The sequence below is a fragment of the Polyodon spathula genome, chromosome 9 (assembly GCF_017654505.1).
Source record: "Polyodon spathula isolate WHYD16114869_AA chromosome 9, ASM1765450v1, whole genome shotgun sequence".
NCBI classification, from domain to species: Eukaryota; Metazoa; Chordata; class Actinopteri; order Acipenseriformes; family Polyodontidae; genus Polyodon; species Polyodon spathula.
Window position 1 is genome coordinate 8042663 of NC_054542.1, and position 20930 is coordinate 8063592.

Below are 20930 nucleotides of genomic sequence, written 5' to 3' on the forward strand. Positions count from 1 at the left end.
AAAAAAATCCCACCATGATTAAAATGTAGGTTTGTACACACTGTGTATTAAACACTGGTTTAGTTTGCCCCTTACATTCTGTATAAAATGCATCGTTAGTGTTGCAAGTCATTTTCAGTCACAATAGGTAAGACTTAAGAGAGCTGACAGCCGGTGCACGGTTAGCAGGTGCTTCTGTATATAATAATGCACAAACTACAGCGGTCCCTGAGAAACTGTATCAAAAGTGCCTACCACAAGTATTTTACATGTATTACACGAGCAGTGCATGTTATACTGCACACCAGATATTGTTAATGGTAACTGCATGAAATTATGAAGTGCATTTATTATGATAATCCAGAGTCCAGTCCAGGATAATTGCATAACAAATTCTGAGGATGGGTTTTACAGCACACGCACTGTGTAAACTGTAATCCCTGCAGTGCAGATCTATGAGGATGGGTTTTACAGCACACGCACTGTGTAAACTGTAATCCCTGCAGTGCAGATCTATGAGGATGTTTTACAGCACACGCACTGTGTAAACCGTAATCCCTGCAGTGCAGATCTATGAGGATGGGTTTTACAGCACACGCACTGTGTAAACTGTAATCCCTGCAGTGCAGATCTATGAGGATGGGTTTTACAGCACACGCACTGTGTAAACTGTAATCCCTGCAGTGCTGATCTATGAGGATGGGTTTTACAGCACACCACTGTGTAAACTGTAATCCCTGCAGTGCAGATCTATGAGGATGGGTTTTACAGCACACGCACTGTGTAAACTGTAATCCCTGCAGTGCAGATCTATGAGGATGTGTTTTACAGCACACGCACTGTGTAAACTGTAATCCCTGCAGTGCAGATCTATGAGGATGGGTTTTACAGCACACGCACTGTGTAAACTGTAATCCCTGCAGTGCAGATCTATGAGGATGGGTTTTACAGCACACGCACTGTGTAAACTGTAATCCCTGCAGTGCAGATCTATGAGGATGGGTTTTACAGCACAGGCACTGTGTAAACTGTAATCCCTGCAGTGCAGATCTATGAGGATGGGTTTTACAGCACACGCACTGTGTAAACTGTAATCCCTGCAGTGCAGATCTATGAGGATGGGTTTTACAGCACACGCACTGTGTAAACTGTAATCCCTGCAGTGCAGATCTATGAGGATGTGTTTTACAGCACACGCACTGTGTAAACTGTAATCCCTGCAGTGCAGATCTATGAGGATGGGTTTTACAGCACACGCACTGTGTAAACTGTAATCCCTGCAGTGCAGATCTATGAGGATGGGTTTTACAGCACACGCACTGTGTAAACTGTAATCCCTGCAGTGCAGATCTATGAGGATGGGTTTTACAGCACACGCACTGTGTAAACTGTAATCCCTGCAGTGCAGATCTATGAGGATGGGTTTTACAGCACACGCACTGTGTAAACTGTAATCCCTGCAGTGCAGATCTATGAGGATGGGTTTTACAGCACACGCACTGTGTAAACTGTAATCCCTGCAGTGCAGATCTATGAGGATGTGTTTTACAGCACACGCACTGTGTAAACTGTAATCCCTGCAGTGCAGATCTATGAGGATGTGTTTTACAGCACACGCACTGTGTAAACTGTAATCCCTGCAGTTCAGATCTATGAGGATGGGTTTTACAGCACACGCACTGTGTAAACTGTAATCCCTGCAGTGCAGATCTATGAGGATGGGTTTTACAGCACACACACTGTGTAAACTGTAATCCCTGCAGTGCAGATCTATGAGGATGGGTTTTATTTGAATGCTCCACAGTCCTTACTAGAACAACTGAATCCCCCTTACCAGTACATACCCGTTGGCTGTCATGTCATTTTTTTCTTCTTGGCTTTCTCCTTCTCAACTTTATAACTTTCCTGTTTCCAACAACAACAACAACAAAGTCATTAAGGAATGTAGAAAAAAAACTAAACATAATTAGAAATACACTTATGCCCTGGATTAAACTAGTCTACAAGTTGCGCTGAAGGAAGTTCTGTCTTTGTCTACAAAATAAACAACAACAAAAAAGCAGGCATGTTTCTGTGAGAGTTCTCTGTTTCTCACGTGCTCCTGGCGGTTTTGAAGCTGGCAGGGACATGGGTATTCAATGCCTGGTTTGGCTTCCAATTGCCTACAAGATATACTGCGGTTTTATACTGATGTTAAACACTGCCAAGTGATTTTAAAAACGTGGACATAATTTTCCTTCATTCCATTTTCCTTTTTAATGATGTTTTTCTGTCGTGTCTCTTATAAAAGTTTATCATAGTAAAAGCACAGCAAAGTGTAATAAAGCATACGGAAGCATTGTAAACAATGTTGAGCTATGGTAAAGTATATTAATAAACATGGCAAACCAGGGTAAGCTATGGGAAATGCAGAGTATAACCGTGGAAAAAGCATGAGGGAAAAACTGCACGAATACGGTGCTAATATACTGCGGTACACTTCTCTAAGAGTCACTCCATTCTCATTTTTATTACAGGTGTGTAGTTTAATAAAGTTAACACTGCTTTGCACACATCAGGATGTACCACTCAGTGCTCACTACCTGGAAACTGCTTACCTGTTTGATGGCCAGTTTCACTCTCTGGGGCAGGTCTGGGATAATGTTTGCTACAATGAACTTCACCACAAAAACAATATGCTGGAACAAACAAACAAACAAACAAAGAAACACAGAGCGCATGTTTATTTTATTTACTGTTTATTTTCTTTACTTGCTTTCGCAGAGCCTTTAGAAGTGCCTGCATTGTCTAGTCATGACAGTCACGCATGCAGGTGTTTCTCTTTCGCCTGTGATTATGCAAGATTTGGACTGACAGGGACTGAGGCAGAGTGTCCCGATGATACTGAGGAGACAGAAGCTAATGTTAGGAAGCTGACGTGATCTAACCTCAGCCAGCTTTCCTCCCCAACTCAGTGTGAGCACAGAGGCCAATAGAGCGTGCCCTGTGGGTCCCCAGCCGAGATCAGCGGCTCGAACCCGGACTGTATGACTCACCCTGCACTGCAGCAGTGCTGTTACTGCCGTAAGTGAGCCACTTTGGAACCCCATCGCCGTTTGAGAGTCAGTAAGTAAGTCTCAAAAGATTACAAGGGGGATAAATGTTTTGAAGAAATATAAAAAAAAGTCAGTGTTTACCTCAAAAACGATTAAGATTGTTAGCTGTTCAACCAAAGGTCTCTCTCTACCGTACTGTGCGCTGAAAGCAATGAGACAGGCGTTGGTCAGCACCGCTACTGCATTGATTAATTCCAGTATGGTGTACCAGGGACCTGCAGACATGCATTGGGAATGGATTCAGCAGTGAGGAAAAGCATTCACAGTTTTGTGTTTTACCATTCGTATTAATTCCCTATTGTCTTCAATTGTTTTATTATTATTCTTATTCTTATTATTCTTATTGATGATGACTGAGATACTGTGGTATGAAAGGCGCTGTATAAATCCATTGCATTGAATTGAATGTCATTTTCTCACCTATGTCTTGCGCTATCCAGGCAACAGGCCGTCGGTACATCCACAAGAGTCGCTTGGCATCGATCCATTTATCAACCCAGAGAGTGATGAAGAAAAGAAGAGGCCCCAGAGGAAAACACGCTGCAAAGAGCTGCAGGAAGAGTGGCACAGCTGTTATATGGGCGTGCCTGGGTGAAGATACAGTGACAGTCTCCATGTTTATATAGAGCTGCAGGAAGAGTGGCACAGCTGTTATATGGGTGTGCCTGGGTGAAGATACAGTGACAGTCTCCATGTTTATATAGAGCTGCAGGAAGAGTGGCACAGCTGTTATATGGGCGTGCCTGGGTGAAGATACAGTGACAGTCTCCATGTTTATATAGAGCTGCAGGAAGAGTGGCACAGCTGTTATATGGGCGTGCCTGGGTGAAGATACAGTGACAGTCTCCATGTTTATATAGAGCTGCAGGAAGAGTGGCACAGCTGTTATATGGGCGTGCCTGGGTGAAGATACAGTGACAGTCTCCATGTTTATATAGAGCTGCAGGAAGAGTGGCACAGCTGTTATATGGGCGTGCCTGGGTGAAGATACAGTGACAGTCTCCATGTTTATATAGAGCTGCAGGAAGAGTGGCACAGCTGTTATATGGGCGTGCCTGGGTGAAGATACAGTGACAGTCTCCATGTTTATATAGAGCTGCAGGAAGAGTGGCACAGCTGTTATATGGGTGTGCCTGTGTAAAGATACAGTTTATATTTGGCCTAGAATTGCAGGACAGTAAAAAGAATTAGCAATGCGAGTGGCAGAATGGAAAACCACAAACCACATTTTTTTTTTTTCACATATATTTCCACTCTACCTCACTCTGGGACCCAGGAGTCCCGTGAAGTTCCAAAGTGATTTTCTATGGCATATGTTAATATACGGCGCTAAGATAAGGACCTTGAGATCCCGCCAGGACTGAAAGGGTTAAATCATAACAGCATCCAAACAAAGGAAGTGAAGCGGCAGTGTTGCTGCAGCATGCCTTACCATCTGGTACCCGTACTGTATGACTTTCTCGTTGTATTCTTCCAGCGTGAAATTGCCGAGGTCTGGTTTCCGTTTTTCATGTAGAATAAAGCGAGTCATCAGAGGTGTGGTTTCTGGGTCCTCCTGGTCTCTGGTGAGGCAAGTTTTGACTACCAGCCTCTTCACAAACCTGGAGAAGAAGCTGCAGGATAGTGAACCCTTTCAATGCCTTTGGTAGGAGGTGATTGTACTTCCTCTCCAAATGTGCCGATGTGCAGAGAGGTTGCGACATGAACACGTAGTTATTAAAGATAAAGATAGCAACTGACCTGAGCAAAAACATGCAAGAGGAAGCTCCCTTGGACTTGCTTGTGTAAACCCTGCTTGAACAGCTGCAGAAAAACGGGCCAGGCTTTTCAGCGTCGGGCCAACTGAGAGAATTCCAATACAGCTTAAGATTGAAATCCGTTCTTAATTAGAGTAGGGTTAGGGCAAGGTCTCAAAGAGAACGTTTCATGCATTCGAAAGAAGGTGGTACAGTTTTGTATTGGTCTTTCCATTGGTCTTTCTACACCAAGTGAAGAGCGTGGCCCATCTTTCTTCACCTGTGCCTCCTGCTCTGTGCTGATTCTAAGGACTAGTGGTGCCAAACAGAGAAATAAATGCGAGTATGGACCACTTTATAGTACCTCAATTTATAAATACCCTAATGTACAGCGAGTCTTCATGTTTAAATTTAGCCAAGTAATTGTAGCAAACTATTCTTCTACTTCTTCTTCTTCTTATTTGGAGTCTGAATGTGTCATCTAAAGAAGCTTCTTCAACTCCCTCCTGTGCTCCTCATACACTGGAGCAAAGAGAGCCATTGCTGAATGTACTTTTATTTGAAACGGTGCCCTGCTGAACGTGCTCATGTGGGTGGAGCTCCTGAATAATGGGACTGCGATTGATTGCTCTGATTCAGGGATGCCTGCTCATGTGGGTGGAGCTCCTGAATAATGGGACTGCGATTGATTGCTCTGATTCAGGGATGCCTGCTCATGTGGGTGGAGCTCCTGAATAATGGGACTATGATTGATTGGTCTGATTCAGGGATGCCTGCGTGTGTGGGTGGAGCTCTTGAATAATGGGACTGCGATTGATTGCTCTGATTCAGGGATGCCTGCTCATGTGGTGGGGACTCTGGGACTGGAGCTCCTGAATAATGGGACTATGATTGATTGGTCTGATTCAGGGATGCCTGCGTGTGTGGGTGGAGCTCTTGAATAATGGAATGTGACTGATTGCTCTGATTCAGGGATGCCTGCTTGTGCGGAGGGGACTCTGGGACTAGAAGAATCAGGATGGAGAGCCTTGTTCATCACATCACATCAAGGAACTCGCTTCACTGTGACTATTAACATGGCTTTATTTTCGTCATGCAGATTTCATTTCTTCCAAGTATTTTTAGCGCACACCTGACGTTTATATTTATTTCCTAAGAAAGGAAAAAAGTGATTGTGAGTTCTGTAATGCATGCAGTATAATGGGAAGCCTCGATAGCGGTGTAATGCATGCAGTATAATGGGAAGCCTCGATAGCGGTGTAATGCATGCAGTATAATGGGAAGCCTCGATAGCGGTGTAATGCATGCAGTATAATGGGAAGCCTCGATAGCGGTGTAATGCATGCAGTATAATGGGAAGCCTCGATAGCGGTGTAATGCATGCAGTATAATGGGAAGCCTCGATAGCGGTGTAATGCATGCAGTATAATGGGAAGCCTCGATAGCGGTGTAATGCATGCAGTATAATGGGAAGCCTCGATAGCGGTGTAATGCATGCAGTATAATGGGAAGCCTCGATAGCGGTGTAATGCATGCAGTATAATGGGAAGCCTCGATAGCGGTGTAATGCATGCAGTATAATGGGAAGCCTCGATAGCGGTGTAATGCATGCAGTATAATGGGAAGCCTCGATAGCGGTGTAATGCATGCAGTATAATGGGAAGCCACATTGATACAACCGACTATGTCAATACTCTGGGCTGCAACTAAAGCTTTTGAACTTAGGCTTTGTTTTAAATCACTACATCATAAAGGGAATGGCTGTCTCTTGCTTTGACAAGCAATGCTGCCACACTTACGGGTATATCACGTCTTTGCAGAACTTTGGCAGCGGCTTGAGCAGCATTACCACGAGGAGCTGAATGCTGAGCTCGGAGATGCAGTTGTTCAACATGCCGCAGTCATCCTCCAGCCCCTCCAGACCCACATTTCTAAAGACCTGACGATTGCTCTGAAAAGAGACCAGGTTTAAACATTCACATCTCTGTTAACTTTGTTCACATCTCATGTTAACTTCCTCTGTTGCTACGTGTTAGCGATGCTGTCCAGCTGAAGTCTGTGCCCACTGAGTGTTTCTATTTGACTAGAGAGGTTTTGTGAAGAGGAGTTTCAGAATGATGACTGCTGATAACGCTGGGGTTTGCTTTGTGCTGACAGAAACCAAACATCCATAAACAGACACACTGGACTTTTTTCATAAAGGCTTAACAGCATTCATGTATTTAATATTTTTTAAAAAAATCATGGGAAGGGGTGGGGTTATAAAACATGTTCTTTAAATAAATACTAAGAGAACAATGATCAGTTTTATTACAAAAGTATAGCTTAGCCTGTCTGCATCTGTACTGTAAGAAAAAAGTGTGTTCTAATGGCCTACATACACAGTCTGGATGTGTGGTTCAATTGTAAACAGGGCTGCTATTTCAACCACTGCCAAGCAGCAATAACAGCCTCCCCTCAAAACACCCAAATGTGTGTCTCTGAATGCAAGGGATTGTCTGATCACTGCAGAGCATGTGGGAAGAGGCTGGAAGCTATGCAACGACCGCGCGAGCTGAACAAAGACCCCGCTGAACAGAGTCCCTGTGAGAATGGGGCCGAGGAGACGGCTTTGTTTGTGCTGTACCACACCGTGCAAATTATTTCAACAGCTCTCCAAACACCCTTTGCTTCCTAAACTACCGTACAGAATGAGAATACATTGCATCAAAAACCTGATTAAAAAAACCCATCTCTGCAAGGTGTATGACTGTTTGATTTCATTCATAGTGTGAAAAATATGTTTGTAACAGACATGCCCCACCACAGCTGCAAATACAGTTAGAGCTATTAGCAACATGAAACAGCAGATCAGTGACTGAATGCACATGTGCAAATCTGAGGGTGATATAGGGACTGGCCACATATCCCTAGAGACTGATAATCCCAATACAGAAACGTTTTAACCAAAAGTTAACACAGAGCTGATATTCAAGCACTTTTCTAGATATAAGTAATGTGTAAATGTGACATATTTATACCCAGGCAAAGTGAGAGGAGCAACCAGCATCTCTATATAGTCTCACATTTTGACACTTTAAAGAATGTCCTGAGCAAGTTTCATCTCAATTGGATAAGCACTGCTCTAGTGTAGGCACCACTACTGTCCTATGAGAGCGGTAACATGTAATTATGAGGTGTGACACAAGACTACATCACCCAGAATGCTTTGTGGTTTGTAATTAGAGCCATATGGCAAACACCTGGCTCTAACCTGATAGAATGCGGGACACCTGCCTGTAATTAGGCAGGCAGGTGTATAAAAGCAGGCTGTGTTAGCTGTCTGTGTGAAGGCTGCCCGGGTGGAGAAGCGGGTGTTTTATGTGTGAACTGTGTAAATAATCAAAGGGTGCAGAAAGTGCTAAGCTGCAGTTCTTGTATTGTCCTGGGTCGGGTATTTCAAGGGCACAGAGCAGCCTTGGCCGGGATGCTTTACCACAGAACTTACAGGCAGCTCCACTATCCAGCGCAGGACAGGAACAGAAATGGAAACGCACTTTTGCAGTTAGTACTCCATGACATTAGAATGACCATTTTTATGATGGAGTCAGTATTAAAGAAATGACCTACCCCTCTGAGGAATGCTATATAAAACAGTGAAGCATAGCTGTTCGCAAACTGAAAAGCAAACAGCTTTTTAATGAGGGCATCATTGTAAGCAGTTTGGGTTCTGTAGTTTTCTGAAGATGAAAAAAACACAAGAAAATAAATTATGATGGGAAGCATGTAGTTTAAATAGAAACTGCAAAGCTCTGACATGAAGTAAATCAGCAAGTTTTCATTGTGGCTCTTCAAAAACAACCCATGCAACTTAGAAAATGCAAGGATATATATTATTTATGTGCTTTGCCTATCAAATTGACCCATGCATTTTGATACACTGTAAACAGCAACGCAGACTAAATAAATGCTTTTTTTGAATTTTTTTTTAATCTAGAACATGAAAATGTTACTCACCCCATTCAGTCATTTTTATAGCAATTCTTTGATAAATCTGTTGAACAAAAAAGCAGGAATGATATTGAAATGACAAAAGTACCAGACATCACTGTAGACAATAATCAAGAGATATTAGCAGCATACTGACAATGCATCAAGAGCACATACACAGACATGTGCAAAGCCAATTGAATAACTGATATAGGAATAGACTGTGGTATTGGGGTCTGTTCTTTAAGCCTTGTACTGAGGTTCCAGAAGCAGCATGATTGTGTTAGTAGCTTTACTGTCTATGAATGCACTGGCTTTGCAAGACTCTGTGAAGCATGCCCTTCTATATTAACCCTACTACTGCATCTAGTACACAGGCAGGGCTTCAGCAGAGATTCTGATGTAGCTGCCGAGGGCACGGTCTCATTCTGCCGCTTGTGTTTCAGCATAACGTTTACAGATAAAACTATTAAACAGAGGCTTGACTGACACTTCATTTAACACTTATTATTTCACATTGTAATACTAACATTGATATCAGTCTGTGGCTTGTAAAGCATTCCTGGATAAGCTGTTGCTGTAAAGCGATCAATACTCTCATGTTGTAGCTGTTGATTTGCTTTAACACATTGAGTTCCACGTTCATTTTTAACAAAGTTAGAGCAGGTTATCGTCATAACAACAGAAGTTAAAGAGAAAATTAAAATAACAGGGAGATGCCAGTTAAAAATGCTCCAAGAAATGACAAAGCAGCCTGTCCTGAAATGAGGGCATGGCAAGAAATGACAAAGCAGCCTGTCCTGAAATGAGGGCAATGGCACTTCATGGGCTCAGGTGTTTTAAAGGTACGTTTGTAAGGACTATGTGTACTACGATACTTATTGTCCAATGCTTCCACCCTAACTCAGTGTCTGCAATCTGTAGCAACGTGCAATCCACTCACATGGAGCCTACATTATATACAGTACGCCTGAGGCAGAATGGAAGAGCAGCTTTCAAACCCAAGGGCAATGAGCTCTAACACGACATGCTTATCAAAAAATAAACACAGCATATCAGTAACAAAGGTAAAGGGACAGCAGAAAGAGATACGAAAAGAACCTGAAGCTCCTACAGCAAGCAAAGAAGCAGAGCCGCACCTGTCCCAGGATCATGATGGACAGCATGTTGAGAAACGCGCTGACCACTGAGGACAGAACGTAGCTCTCCACTGGATTCTTAGTCTGCACCCAGATCCTTGTCACGGTCTTGTAAACGACCACCCCGAATACACTGACCAGAACCAGGCCAACCTTTCAAACACAAAGATATGGGTTTTATACGAGGCCTTTCTCAGCTCTCTTGATATTGAGTGTTTCGTTCTGTAACGGAATACAGGGGTCACTAGTGAAAGGTACAGTACGCACGCATGGACAATTCACTGGCAATATGGCTTCATCGCTAATTAAACACAAATCATCAAGTCTTAGCTTCGTAACAATAGTAAATATTAAGGTTTTTTGAAGAAATGCTACCAAGAACTAGTAATTAGAAAAACATTTCAACATCTTTATCAATCAAATCAAGAGAATTTTCCCAGTTTATTTTTAGTACATAGCCCACGAATTTAATGATGAAATGGAAGCCCCTGAATTCATGTCTGAATTAACAACTGTAGAAATGTTAAAAAAACGTTTTTATGCATTAATGATGACAATGGAATAATTATAACCCCTATCTATCTACCTATCTATCTATCTATCTATCTATATATCTATCTATCTATCTATCTCTTTATCTCTCTCTCTAGCTAACATTTTATCTATCTATCATTCGATCTATCTCTCTATCTATCTGTTCGATCTCTATCTATCTATCTATCTATCTATCTATCTATCTATCTATCTATCTATATATATCTCTTTATCTATCTATATTAGGGCTGCAAAATTAATTGCAGTTAACTTCTAGGATGAATGCATTAATTTCTTTGGAGATTAGTTTTCTGAGCGCTCGTTAATCACAGTCCTGTCTTGGTAATCTTAGCATACCGCAGTTAATCCCCTGCGGCACTATTTTAATATACACTAAAGCGCAGGCAATGCAATGAGTGCAGTCGGCATTTCCATAGGAACTTAGTCATCTAATTGCAAAGTGCTAAACTTGAAGTTGGTGCAAGAAAAAAACAAAACTATGTTGCAGATTTCCTTCAATGTCTGGATTGAACGTGAACTTGGGTGGGCTTCAGTTTGCAAACAGCTTTCACAATGTAACAGATGAACGCTTGTTTTTTGCTTTTTTTCCATGGTCTGTTTGGAGTTGGCTACAGGATTGTAACATGTTTTTTTTGTGAAGTCGTAACTCTGAGCCGTAACAACAGATTTTAGGGACTGTCAGAAGATTAGCATTTTCTGATCTCAAGGAGCGAACCGGGACATATGGGGTCACCAGATCTTGAAGAAAAGAAGATCCAAGACAATGTAAGGTCTTATAGGTAATAAAAAGAATAACTTTATAATAATAATAATAATAATAATAATAATAATAATAATAATAATAATAATAATAATATCATCAGTAATAAAACAAACTTGAATGAGATGGATGCAGGGTTGTATCAATTAAATATGCAATTAAAACAAAGACTAGCTAAGATTAACATTTTTAATCACAAGATTAAATTGTGATTCATTTTTTAATTGCTTGACAGCCTTAATCTTCATTCCCAAGTAATAAGATAGTAATAGGTTAACTTACATCTTACAAGGTAACTACTGGTGGAATAAGAGTGTAATTACATGGGATTGACCTGTTCCTTCGTGTTACTGTGTAATTCGTTGTTCACAAGGCTATTAACGTTTAAGTACACAGTGGTTACCATGCACGAGGAGGGACCATTGGTAGTTACCACATTATTACAATGTAATTACATGTCCTATACTCTACCATATAAACAATGGTTTTGCCTATATCTATGACTCTTACCAAAAGCAGAAGAACAGAAAACGATACAAAGATCTTCATGTAGCGGAGCTTGGTGGGGTAGTACATTATCTGTGCCCCGGTGACCAGGTCCTGCAATCACAGAGAAAGTGACATTTATAAGCTTTTAATGCACTGAAAATGTATTCATCTCATATTCTCTTTTATAAACAAGTCAAGCGTATTTACCACTATGAAACAAGCATTCATCTCATATTCTCTTTTATAAACAAATGCTTTCATCTCATATTAATAAATGGGTGTTTGTTGGGATGTTCTCCCTGTGCTCAGCTCCTTTCATCTCATATTAATAAATGGGTGTTTGTTGGGATGCTCTCCCTGTGCTCAGCTCCTTTCATCTCATATTAATAAATGGGTGTTGGGATGCTCTCCCTGTGCTCAGCTCCTTTCATCTCATATTAATAAATGGGTGTTTGTTGGGATGCTCTCCCTGTGCTCAGCTCCTTTCATCTCATATTAATAAATGGGTGTTTGTTGGGATGCTCTCCCTGTGCTCAGCTCCTTTCATCTCATATTAATAAATGGGTGTTTGTTGGGATGCTCTCCCTGTGCTCAGCTCCTTTCATCTCATATTAACAAATGGGTGTTTGTTGGGATGCTCTCCCTGTGCTCCGTACCTTTTTGATTTTGCTTCCCACAAATTCAGTTCGATCCGGCTCGTTGCTTTCGTAATCCTTTACTTTCCACTTGTGTGCAAGAGTCGCTGTCTTTCTTTTCCACAGCTCAAGGAAAACTGTTCCTGCAAAAAAAATCCATTCCTGAGTTGTCAAACATCCTTTTCTAAAGCGTACTAATGAATTAAAGAATAAATAACTCCCATAAAAGATGTACAGGATCATGAGGTACAGCGCCAGTATGTACAGGATCATGAGGTACAGCGCCAGTATGTACAGGATCATGAGGTACAGCGCCAGTATGTACAGGATCATGAGGTACAGCGCCAGTATGTACAGGATCATGAGGTACAGCGCCAGTATGTACAGGATCATGAGGTACAGCGCCAGTATGTACAGGATCATGAGGTACAGCGCCAGTATGTACAGGATCATGAGGTACAGCGCCAGTATGTACAGGATCATGAGGTATTACCAGGGAAGTGTGACAGACGAATGCATTGCTTCTGACAGCAGATCCTCAAGGGCGTTTGTCTCGTAGGTACAAACACTCTTTTGTGGTTTTTTAGCTCTGTGAAAGCCAGCGACGCAGATTCTGTTCTATTGCTGCGTATGAATCATGATCCGGAAGCTGCCTCCTCCCCACAGCCTGGACAATTACAGAAAGTCACTCCCTTTCTCACAAATCAAATAACTCGGAGGAAGTAATGTATACACATTCCAGCCATCCATTTTACTACCAGCACAATCAGCTTTTATTACTTTTATTTTTATGTACATATTATTTATTTGGAATATGTGGCCTTTTTCAAGTCCTGGTTAAAGAAATGGGAACCCTTATGTGCTGATGGTGTCTGTCTGTTTGCCTTCCTGTCTGTCTGTGTGTTTGTGTGTACTTGTCTGTCCATCTGCCTGTGTTTGTCTGCATGTCTGTCTGTCTCTGTGCCTGTTTGTCAGTCTGTCTGTCTGTCTGTGTGTCTGTCTGTGTATCTGTCTGTGTGACTGTATGTCTGCGTGCCTGTCTGTCTGTCTGTGTGTGTGTGTGTGTGTGTGTGTGTGTGTGTCTGTCTGTCTGTCTGTCTATCTGTGTGTCTGTCTGCCTGTGTGTCTGTCTGTGTATCTGTCTGTCTGTGTGCCTGTGTGTCTGTCTGTGTGCCCGTCTGTCTGTCTGTCTGTGTATCTGTGTGTCTATGTGTCTGTCTGTGTGTGTGTGTGTCTGTCTGTGTGTCTGTGTGTGTGTCTGTGTGTGTGTCTGCCTGTCTGTGTGTCTGTGTGCCTGTGATCTGTGTGTCTATGTGTCTGTGTGTGTGTTTGTCTGTGTGCCTGTGTGTCTGTCTGCCTGCCTGTCATACTCCTTGGTTTTGCACCAAACTTCTATCACACACTCTTAGCCTCCTATAGATTGCATTGGGATATAATCCAAAAACCTCTCGATTTTATACAAATATTTTAACCGTTCAGGTAGTGTGCAATTACAACGTAAAAGTATAGCAAAGCAGAGTAAAAGCATAGTAAAGCATAGCAAAGCACAGCATAGTAAAGCATAGCAAAGCATAGTAAAAGCATTCAAAAGTGCAGGCAAGCTTGGGATATCCAGCTGATTTAAAGCATGCACAATTACATCTGTGTAGCCGAGACATGCTTTTGCTTTGGTCGGTGCTCCTGCATTGCTTCTTGTCATTTGATTAACTTGTTTGTATTGGTTGTGCTCTTTTCAATTTGTGCGTTTTTTGTATGTGTGTCATATGCCACCTTCTTGACCAGGTCTCCGTTGAAAAAGAGATGATAATCTCAACGGGACTTTACTGGATTAAAATACTGTATTCATTTACAATGGATAACCTCAGTACGGGTTGTGTTTGATTCAGGCAAGGCATTACCAACAGAAAGAGAGAGGAGCAGCCCTTTATGATACAGACATACAGGAAGGGAGGACAGCTTACCCCAGAGGCAAACAATTAAAGCAAAAACCGGCGTGGCATCATTGTCCAAAGAAGACTTTATAATGGTGGACACGTCATCAAAGGTCACCCTTGAAAAACAGGAAAGAAAGAAAGAAAAACAATGCATTTTACCGGCATTCAACTGCTGTAATTCACACAGTAAGCACTGCAGCTGGAATATACAACGCATGTTAAGAAAACAAATAATGTGTATATATATATATATAGAGAGAGAGAGAGAGGTAGGTTTGCGGGTCATGTTTAGTGATACTTACTGCACTGGAATATAGCTGCCTCCTATCAAGCAGGTCTGGTTAACTGTGTTCACTATCATCCTCCTTCTCCACTCCAGGTTGTGGCACTTCCCCCTGTCGATGTAAGGAAGCATGAGTCTGTGAACAGGTTCAGTGGAAGGGGCTCCGCTCTGCCAGTCTATTCTAGCTGAACCCCCTGTGGACCCTGCTGCTACTGGTTTTTCATAGCTATGCGTAAACAAAAATGCTTTTCCATAAAAGCCGTCAATGATATATTATATGTACAATCTGCTTATGACACAGATTCAATGACTATTTCCCTGAAGAATGGCGTCATCCATCCAATGGTTTCTCTGTGTTTTCAATGACATGTTCAATGAGTGTCCCATGTCTGCAAGTTTGATTTAACAGCTCCACAGCACAGAGAAATTCAGTACATTTTAGAATATAACATGCACCCTGTGCATATCACACACCCCTGTACATATCATATATCCCTGTGCATATCAGACACCCCTGTCCATATCACACACCCCTGTACATATCATATATCCTTGTCCATATCACACACCCCTGTGCATATCACACACCCCTGTCCATATCACACAACCCATGCAAATCACACACCATTGTCCATATCACACACCCCTGTACATTTCACACGTCCCTGTGCATATCAAACACCCCTGTCCATATCACACACTCCTGTGCATATTACACAGCCGTATGCTTATCGCGCATCCTGTAAATACGACTGAGATGCTTTGGGCCTTTTTTACCCACATCTTGCATAAGGCATGATTACAGGATATTTTTCTTATGGCATAACACCATATATATGTAAAATACGAGCATGCATTACCTGATGTTGTCTAAAGTTTTGTTCACTTCAATGCTGAGCATTTGAGACGACTGGCACAGGGTCTGAATGTTCTGCCCCATTAGATGTTCACTGGTGGAACGATGACAGACTATGCTGGTTAACAGAAGCACAATTAAAACGGGAACTTCATCAGTTTTACTGTACAAAAACAGACTTAAATAAGTAAACAAGTAAACAAGCTAAACTATTTTACTCATATGTACATTGTTTTACTGGCCTGTTGAAAAACATATCATCATAACCACAACTTTGTCAAAAATAAAACAGCATTTGTTTAGACTTATATTATATTTATGGCAGAATTATAAGGCTGTCACAAAAGTACTGTGATCTTAAAATGCAAGTCAAACAAACAAGTTCTAAATAGCTGCAAGAGTCTCACAAAACATGTTAAAAGAGCCTTACTAATAATAGACAGAGTCAGGGCAAACATTAATTTTCTGATTGCAAACCCTGTGTAATTATAAACAGGCAGACGATGTATGGGGTAAAGAATTGCTGTTTGTAAAACAAACAGGTCATTCACTCAATTTGCATGAAGAAGTTTTGCAGAACTAGCAATGTGGGTATGTTTTAAAACCCTCGCTAAAAAGCACTGTATTAAAAACAAAATTGCATGACTGTGCATTTCAGACCCATCCCGTTCGTGATATACTGATTTCACCTGCTTTACAGGCAGCACTTTCTCTTACCTTAAATGTAGGCCGTATATGAAAATGCAAAACCCAATAAGTGCAGGAATGATCAAGGATAACTGCAGCGTCTCAACAAAGGCGAAATACAGAGCTATCTTCTCTCCAAAATAATTCCTGATTCTGCAGAGGGGCTGCAGCTTCAAGTAGGGCTTGGCCCACGTTGTGTTGAGTAAAGCTATATCGTCCCTGTTTGATATGAAGCTATCTGAAAGAAAAATCACATAAACGGGATACTTTACATCATCTGCATTTCCCTAATATAACTTCCTACTGTGTGTGCCTCCTAATGTTTCCTGTTGTTGTTTCTTCTTAGTTCATTATTTATTATGCTGTAACATTTTACATGGTGTCTCTAATCACTGTGTATTTACACAGTAGTTACTTAGTAAATACATGTGCACTAACACATAATTACAATGTTATTATGCACAGTTACAATGTCCCTAACCCTTATCCTAACTAACTATAACCCTAACCTTGACTCTAAACCTAACCCTTACCCTTTTCTGATACAATTGTGTACTTACATATATGCAAAGCGATTTACACATTACGTACACTGTAACTACACATAATAACAATGTAATTATGCTTAAGTACACATGCATTTACCGAGTAACTACTATGTAAATACACATAATTAGAGACATGTAATGTAAAGTGTTACCTATTACGCTTACTAGCATTTCCATAAAGATGCCTGCTTTTCCACCACACCCAAGCTGCTGTTCCCCACTCACCATTGTCACTTAGCAGCGTGAACCCATTCTGGCTTTGAGTGTTCTTTTTAAAATACACGCTCGGATCATGCAGTGTGAAGGATGTCTTGATGGCTCCCTTCATTTGCAGGTACAGCAAGCCTAGGAGGACACAAAGAGCACAGGTAAGAGGAATACAAAGAGCACGGGTAAGAGGAATACAAAGAGCATGGGTAAGAGGAATACAAAGAGCACGGGTAAGAGGAATACAAAGAGCACGGGTAAGAGGAATACAAAGAGCACGGGTAAGAGGAATACAAAGAGCACGGGTAAGAGGAATACAAAGAGCACAGGTAAGAGGAATACAAAGAGCACGGGTAAGAGGAATACAAAGAGCACGGGTAAGAGGAATACAAAGAGCACGGGTAAGAGGAATACAAAGAGCACAGGTAAGAGGAATACAAAGAGCACGGGTAAGAGGAATACAAAGAGCACAGGTAAAATCAATACAAAGAGCACAAGAGGAACACAAAGAACGCAGGTAAGAGGAATACAAAGAGCACAGCTAAGAGGAATTTCTCACATAGAATATTTTTACAAATCGTGTAATGACGTGTTTTTTTTGTACATATTTTGTCTTGTAAAAATGAAAAAGATCCCGTTATACAGACGAGACTTGAATAAAGCCTTCCATCACATTTCGTTTGCTTCTGTTTCTTCAGCTCTCTACTAAAACAGACCCAGACCTGCTTCCAACTGCATCTGCTGGCACGATAAACACACTGAAATCATTGTGTGACTTTCAGCAAAGGAAATGTGCTGTTTTCACTATCACATGACACTGCCAGCAATACTCTTCCCTAACTAAGGGTCATCGATCCATTCGGCTGGTTCTAGAATCATACTGATGATATTTGTAGTTGCATGACATTGGAGTTGTGGGCTACTGTATGCACTTTCTAGAAGTCTTCAGGTGTGGCTACAATGAAAGGAGCCTGTTTCTTACCTTTCTGACGCTTTGCACCTTTCTCCTTGCTTACATCAATGCTGGTAAGAATGTGGTATGCCTGAAAGAAAGACACCCGTCTCTATAACAGAAAATAACAGAAGCAAACGTCTCTGTTCTGCACATTCTGTACAGAGGGCAGCACTGTTTCATTCAGAGAATATACCAGCCTCTTACTGCTTTAGTACCAAATGACTTTGTGTTTGAAAAGATCGGAGCACAATGTGCTGTACCTCAGCTCACTGGGAGATGATGACATGTATAATATTCATTGTGTATTGCTATGTTGTGATACTTCATTTCATGAAGATATGCATCATTACAAAGGTGTTAAATACTGTACCTCAACTCACTGGGAGATGCAACAACATGTATATTATTCATTTTGCTTTGAACCTACATGCTTATGTTTGAAGAAAGTATTGACGTTTCAGTTACAGGAAGACCCCTCTCCCTCCCCTCCCAAATACGCTGTTGTGTTGCCATTAGATTTTAAACTTAAATTTAACATTTGAATGTCACTATAGACATGCAAATAAGCTAAGGTGCTTGCAGGGGAGCGCTGGTTTAAATGAAAACCATTCGAGGTTTCAATGCAATTGGGACGGGTGATTACCAGTAGAGATCTCAGTGCAGGCCGGAAGAAGGACTCCTCCTCTTCAATGTTCTCGAAGAGGCCTTCGTTATGGGTGTAGGTTGTGCTCACATCCTCGCACTGGGGTTCGCTCTCAAAGTTCCTGACCAGACCCTCCCAGCACTTCATCAAGAGATTCCAGTCCAGGCATTCTCCACTTTCTGACGTCACGACCTCCTGAAACAGAACAGACACCCTATCAGTGAACTGAAAAAACTCTCCTTTTAAATAAATGGTACACCGGCTCTGCACTGATCAGCACTCCTGGGGTTTAAATGGGGTTTTTAGGAAGGGGGCATTGCCCACGGTGAGGGTTTTACTTTCTAATAATAATAATGAAAGGAATGTGAAATGAGCATGGGGGGTTGTCATTTATTGCAGGTCATATTTAAGCATGAAATTCTAAAGCACACACATACTGTAATAGGGCAGAGTGGCATTTTAAATGTATTATAAATCACACATCAGAAATCAACCAATCACAGTGATGTATTTGCCAAACTTCCAATACATGGTATCCTGTGCACAGATGTAGCAAATACAAAGAACACCATAAATAATTCCAATGTTAAATCAAATAAACACATTTGGGAAAATTAAAAGGATCGCTTGAGCTTCATGAAACATGTATTGATAGCCATGTTTAAGAATGAAACAACCGCCCACATCTTATAGACCTGATTTTAAACCCACTGTATTGTTTACCTGAATGATTTCGAATTTAGACTACATATAGACTATAACAATGTGTTCCCATGCGTTACTAATCTGTGTTTAATTAATTTACAGGCTAGGTGCATTGGACTGTGAACCAGGGCTGCTTTCTTTCTCATAACTAAAATTAGCTGGTTTTAAGCTAATAACTTTTCATTATAGACAAAACGCTCCCCACGCAACTGCTGCCTGCTGCGGTAACTGTGAACCGCATTCACAAAGAAAAGCATCCGACTTTGAGGCAGTCCTAACAACATCGCGATAGCACAACTGTGCAGCTGCTATATAAGACTTTAGACAAAACTGCACACTCGTCATTGTGGAAATCAACCTTCCTGCACATTGCTTGACACGTAATGGTAGGCTTTTCCAGAGCTACACTACAATCAGAGCTGCCTTGTGTTTGTATTGTGTTGTTGCACCCCGCAGTCTGTATAGCTACACTACACATCAGGCCGTGTTCGCCATTTGTCTACTAAAGAAAACTGATCCCTCAGGTTAACTGTATGTACGCTAAAACCAGGGCTAGCATTTTCAAACCCAGACACTAGCGGCGGTGCAGCGCCTTGTCTGTGTGTCGTGTAGTGCCGTGTAAGCGCACCTTCTTCTCTTTACTGGTGATATTCAGCACTCCTGAAGCGCTGACATCATGAAGTAAGATACGAGCAGGTGCCGCGTGTACTCGGTGTATTCTCTATGTGTTTCTTTAGAAACAGAGGAAAGATGCAATCAGTATTTTTTTTTGACAAGGCCAGTAAACTGTAACGTTGTCATTTTGTTGTGGTTTGTAAGGACTGAAATATTGTGCACCCGTTTGTGCATGCAAACAACTGGTTAATAATTCAATGCTTCAGAATAATGTTACATCGCAGACTCCTACCGGAACCTGTGACCACCGCTGTGATGAAATCAACGATGCCAGTGATTTATGAATATAATACAATTGTGCGCGATGGCATAATTTTAGATTTTAGTAGTCACCCCTAATATTACAATAATGAACAGCAGCATTAACTCACCTCAGCCAGGGACAGCGGTTCTGAAGCGGTCGGTAGCGGCATTTTAAGTTTCAGTATTTCTGCCGTCTTGCTCAGTTGGCAGAAAGGGGCATATATTTTTACCAACACGTCGTCCTTAGCTGGTATTTCTTCTTCTTCGACTTCTAGAAGTGCGTCTTCTTTAACAATCCTGATGAACTCGTGTACATACTCGTTCAGAGTGTGTTTAGAGGGGTACACAAACACAAAATCCGCCGTCCTCTTCTCCATGGCCGCTGAAGTGGCTGCGCTTGTGCTGCTCCCGCTCCCCCTATCCTTAAGTAATATAATACTGTCTGTAGCACTGAGCTGCTGGACAGGCTGCCGCTATCCAGCTCAATCAACATCGTGGAAACTGGGGCTAAACCCTGATGACGTCATGCACTCTCAGCGCTGTTTTCAGGGTTAAACTTAATAATACAATTTATTCCAGGAAGGGAGAATATATATATAATTATATGTGGCCCACATGTTATATGTATATATTTATTCCAGGAAGGGAGAAGTTTCGCATGTCTTTACCTCGTATTTAAAACATCACCTGGAAGTTGGCTACTTATTCCCGGTTCCTTACTCGCGGTGTAGTTGACAAAGCAGCGTGTCCTTTTTCTGTGTGTTTTAACTCATAACACATCATGCTCAATTAATATATTGCTACTATTTAAAAAATAATCTCCCCTTCTTTAAAAAA

The 20930-nt window shown here is 41.5% G+C and overlaps 1 protein-coding gene across 5 annotated transcripts; it reads right to left on the minus strand.

Moving 5' to 3' along the window:
• Positions 1-1790: 1790 nt before the first annotated feature.
• On the minus strand, positions 1791-20563 carry LOC121320382 (anoctamin-10-like). Of its 5 annotated transcripts, none has more exons than XM_041258655.1 (19): positions 20222-20561; positions 18471-18665; positions 17855-17915; positions 16891-17010; positions 16148-16355; positions 15435-15524; positions 14594-14686; positions 14319-14407; positions 12379-12500; positions 11744-11833; positions 9919-10071; positions 8807-8843; positions 8420-8529; positions 6610-6761; positions 4507-4687; positions 3495-3624; positions 3156-3289; positions 2577-2657; positions 1791-1884 (listed from the first exon to the last, which is right to left on the minus strand). In XM_041258655.1, the coding sequence occupies exons 1-19, from the start codon at positions 20468-20470 to the stop codon at positions 1834-1836; spliced, it is 2346 nt and encodes a 781-aa protein (XP_041114589.1). In that variant the 5' UTR covers positions 20471-20561; the 3' UTR covers positions 1791-1833. The 5 variants fall into 5 exon arrangements, with proteins under 5 accessions (XP_041114589.1, XP_041114587.1, XP_041114588.1 ...); XM_041258653.1 differs by having other exon boundaries at positions 15435-15548; positions 20222-20560; XM_041258654.1 differs by having other exon boundaries at positions 4507-4675; positions 15435-15548; positions 20222-20559.
• Between the last annotated feature and the right edge of the window lie 367 nt (positions 20564-20930).

Coding starts and splice junctions, on each gene's coding strand:
- LOC121320382 (XM_041258653.1), bottom strand. CDS start 20,470: ATGGAGAAGAGGACGGCGGATTTTGTGTTTGTGTACCCCTCTAAACAC. Junction 12,501..14,318: donor TTTAATTGTTTGCCTCTGGG/GTAAGCTGTCCT, acceptor TTTTTTTTGCAG/GAACAGTTTTCCTTGAGCTG. Junction 3,290..3,494: donor CTGGATAGCGCAAGACATAG/GTGAGAAAATGA, acceptor GCATGTCTGCAG/GTCCCTGGTACACCATACTG.